The following is a 3,267-nucleotide window of genomic DNA, read 5'->3' as shown; positions in this document are numbered from 1 at the left end:
ATCAATATCAGTCTTGTTTAAATATCTTTTTCTTTTCTTTTTGGTAAATGATTATCATTCATTCTTATTCTTATTATTTCTAAAAATCCATGTAGTACTACTACTAACTTACCAATACAAATTTTTAAAAAAGAAAAAGGAAGTTAAATCTAATTCCAATGATAACAATAAGCAGCAGCTCAGGGGATTAAAAAAAAATAGAAGAGCTTTTTGATCTGATATCAATAAATTTTTACGTTATTTATGAACCACATTGCTACAAATAATACTATCTGATTTCAAAATAAATCAAAATCCCTGAGACACCCGCACTTTTTTTCTTTCCTTTACAGTAAGTTGTTGTGAATATATACGAAACACTTTGTTGTTGGTCACAAAATCATCGTTAAAACTGCGCCAATTACTAATGCCATGATCATCATCTTGGTGGTTGATTCATCACCCTGCCCATTGCCCCTTCCTGCCCATATGTCCACTCCAAATGGAAATTTTCCACTCCCTCCTGACTTTATCAACTTACTGCACTCAAGTATATTTTTATTTATTTACTATAATAAAAATAAAAACTTTGCTGAAATTATACTAGTATTAATTAATAATAATATTTAAATTAAATTATTAAACTAAATTACCTTTTGGAAGGTGCAGAACAGAAAGTAATGACATAATCCGCAGAAGAACAAGTGAAGGTGCTAGTTCCATCATCATAAGCATAGCTATAAGCGCGTGGGCAAGCGTTCTTGAAATACTGCGCGTACGCACTTGGTCTACATGTCTGCGGTGTTGCATAAGCGCCACTGCAACAATACAACGGATCCCCGAAAGCCTCACACGCGCTTTTGCACGCCACGCTCTTCTCACCGCTCTCTTCTCCTTCAACTGCAATTTTCACTTTCAGTTTCAGCTCTGTCGGACACGCTTCGTTCAAGTCCACAGTACAACCAGTCGTCGTGCAGTTACCGCCGCCGCCACGCGGTTCGATAGTCATGGGAAGATTGTAACCGTCTACAAGACTGACGTCGTAGAAATCCATCCCTCCTGCACCGTTTAACGTGAACTCCGCAAGTGTAGCAGGTGGAACTGCGCCACTGCCAGTGCATTCTACTTTGGAGGAACCGCAGTCTCCGGTAGCGCATGAGAATATCCCGGTGGAGTCTGTTGAGCATAGTGTTCGTCCCCATATGCGGCCTGACCAAGCCGTCGGCACAGCTATAACATTGGTTTCACCGGATTCTAGAGCGAAACCAGTAGTTGTTAACTGTGCTGTTCCAGCACCGGACAAAATCCCGGGCCAAACGGGGTAGCTACACTTGTTTACAATAGTAAATGTGGCTGAATCTAAACCTCTTATTGAATAAAACAGAAACACAAAGAGAAGAGTGACAGCAAATTGAGTTGAAGCTTCCATTACTCAAAGAGTAGCAAATAACTAATAGCTCAGCTGATTAGAGCGTGTTGTAGTTAACAATATTCTTAGCTAATAATAGCAAATAATAACAACATACCATGCACAATATTCTTATCTAATACTACCTTTTATTATAGCTATGAAATAGGGTTACCAGAAAGAAGAGAATATATATAAAGATTGTGTGATGGGAGCCATGTGAAGTTGTGGGGACAGGAGATACTTCTACTTTAGCATTTTTGCACATGCATACATGCAAATAACTGTCACAGACACGTACAGTCTGAGGTTGGCAAAGTGTTTGTGTTTGGGGCAAGATTGAAAGAAAGAATCTTTTTGGTTATAAAAACATATAGATCAAGAATAGTGGTGTTTGCTGACAAACAAAGCAGAATAAATTAACGTAGTTGTGAAAGGATGGTTGGTAATTTACTATACTTAGGGAAACATCCTCAACAACATGAACCATGCTGAATGGGACTGACATTAAAATTATGGGAATCTAAGTTGGAACAAAGATTCCGTTCAAATAATAAAGTAGGAACAAAGATTCATGTCAAGGTAATGTCGGTTTGGGAATGTGATGTCCCTTTTTATTTACTTTATCATTAAGAGAGAAACTTTGCTAGTAGAGTTTACCGAGAGGTATGTAAAGGGTTTAGATTATTGAAACTAAAATTCGAACTTTGATTTTCTTTGGAACTTTTTCACTCTTCGTGTTGACAGTTGCTGAAATCTAACAACCAGATACTCCCTTTGAAGAATGTCTTGATTCATGAAATATACCTACCCAATACACTGCATTTAGCAATCATAGATGCCTTTTTAAAAATAAAAAAAAAAACAATGTAATTAATTTTTTTTTTTTTGACAAGAATTAATGATTGATTTAAAAGCTTATGTTTGTGAGGGGAAAAATAGAGATATGATACTTCCATGACATATTAAACAATACATAAAATATAATTGCAAAGATTTCAGGGTTATTTCATGCATGCATCAATTGCTAAATTTAAATTTTTATTCATCATTAACTCATTATATACCGAAACTACAATTTTGTATAAATTGCCCCTACCATGTGTAGCACAAGTGGTTGGCGCATATATTTTAACGAATTCACATATGAGTGGTAAGGGTAGATCATCTTATGTGAGGTTGTCTGACTTCTGCTATAGTGTTTATGTGAGGTTGTCTGACTTCTGCTACAGTGTTTAAGTGAGTGGGGTGATTTGGGCCTTTGCCGCATTCAATTCTAAGGTTGTTTGAGTTGTTTTAGGGTCTGAGTCAAAGCAAACATGCATCTTTGGTCTCGATCCAACATTATGAGGCTAGACTTTTGGAAAAATGCAAAATAAATTTATTTTTTGTAACTTGATGATTAATCATTGAATATTTTTGATTATTTGCTTGTGGAAGTGACTTCATGCCCATACTTCGGGTTTTAGAGTTTCTCTATTATACTGGAGTGGAACCCACTCTATTGGTTCAGCATTTGGGATGTATTGGATGACCAAATGTCCTCGTTTTGTTTTGTATTGGTGGTAGTGTCTTCCTCCCTCTTGCATGCTCTCCCCAGATATTCGTTGCATCTGAGACTTTAAATTAGATTGGTTTGTTGGATTGGGTTGACTTGTTTTGTTGTTTTGTACTTCAATTTTTTTTAGGCTTAAACTTTGTTTAATGTGTTGTTCTTGCACACTTATGGTATTTTTTTTCTCTGATATCTTTTTTAACTTTTGTTTCTCTTTTATATTTATATATTTTATTTATTTATTATTAAAAAAATAAGTGAGTCGTTAAATCTCATATCGATTAGGAATAAAAAATATTATATATATATATATATATATATATAT

The 3,267-nt window shown here is 35.3% G+C and overlaps 1 protein-coding gene across 1 annotated transcript; it reads right to left on the bottom strand.

Moving 5' to 3' along the window:
• Window positions 1-221: 221 nt before the first annotated feature.
• Window positions 222-1,873, bottom strand: LOC131608762 (thaumatin-like protein 1b). The gene is made up of 2 exons (XM_058880295.1): window positions 633-1,873; window positions 222-519 (listed from the first exon to the last, which is right to left on the bottom strand). The coding sequence occupies exons 1-2, from the start codon at window positions 1,406-1,408 to the stop codon at window positions 372-374; spliced, it is 924 nt and encodes a 307-aa protein (XP_058736278.1). The 5' UTR covers window positions 1,409-1,873; the 3' UTR covers window positions 222-371.
• Window positions 1,874-3,267: the final 1,394 nt, after the last annotated feature.

This window comes from Vicia villosa, linkage group LG1, assembly GCF_029867415.1.
Source record: "Vicia villosa cultivar HV-30 ecotype Madison, WI linkage group LG1, Vvil1.0, whole genome shotgun sequence".
Taxonomy (NCBI): domain Eukaryota; kingdom Viridiplantae; phylum Streptophyta; class Magnoliopsida; order Fabales; family Fabaceae; genus Vicia; species Vicia villosa.
The sequence above is the reverse complement of the archived record's forward strand: the minus strand, read 5'-3'. Positions and strand labels throughout refer to the sequence as shown.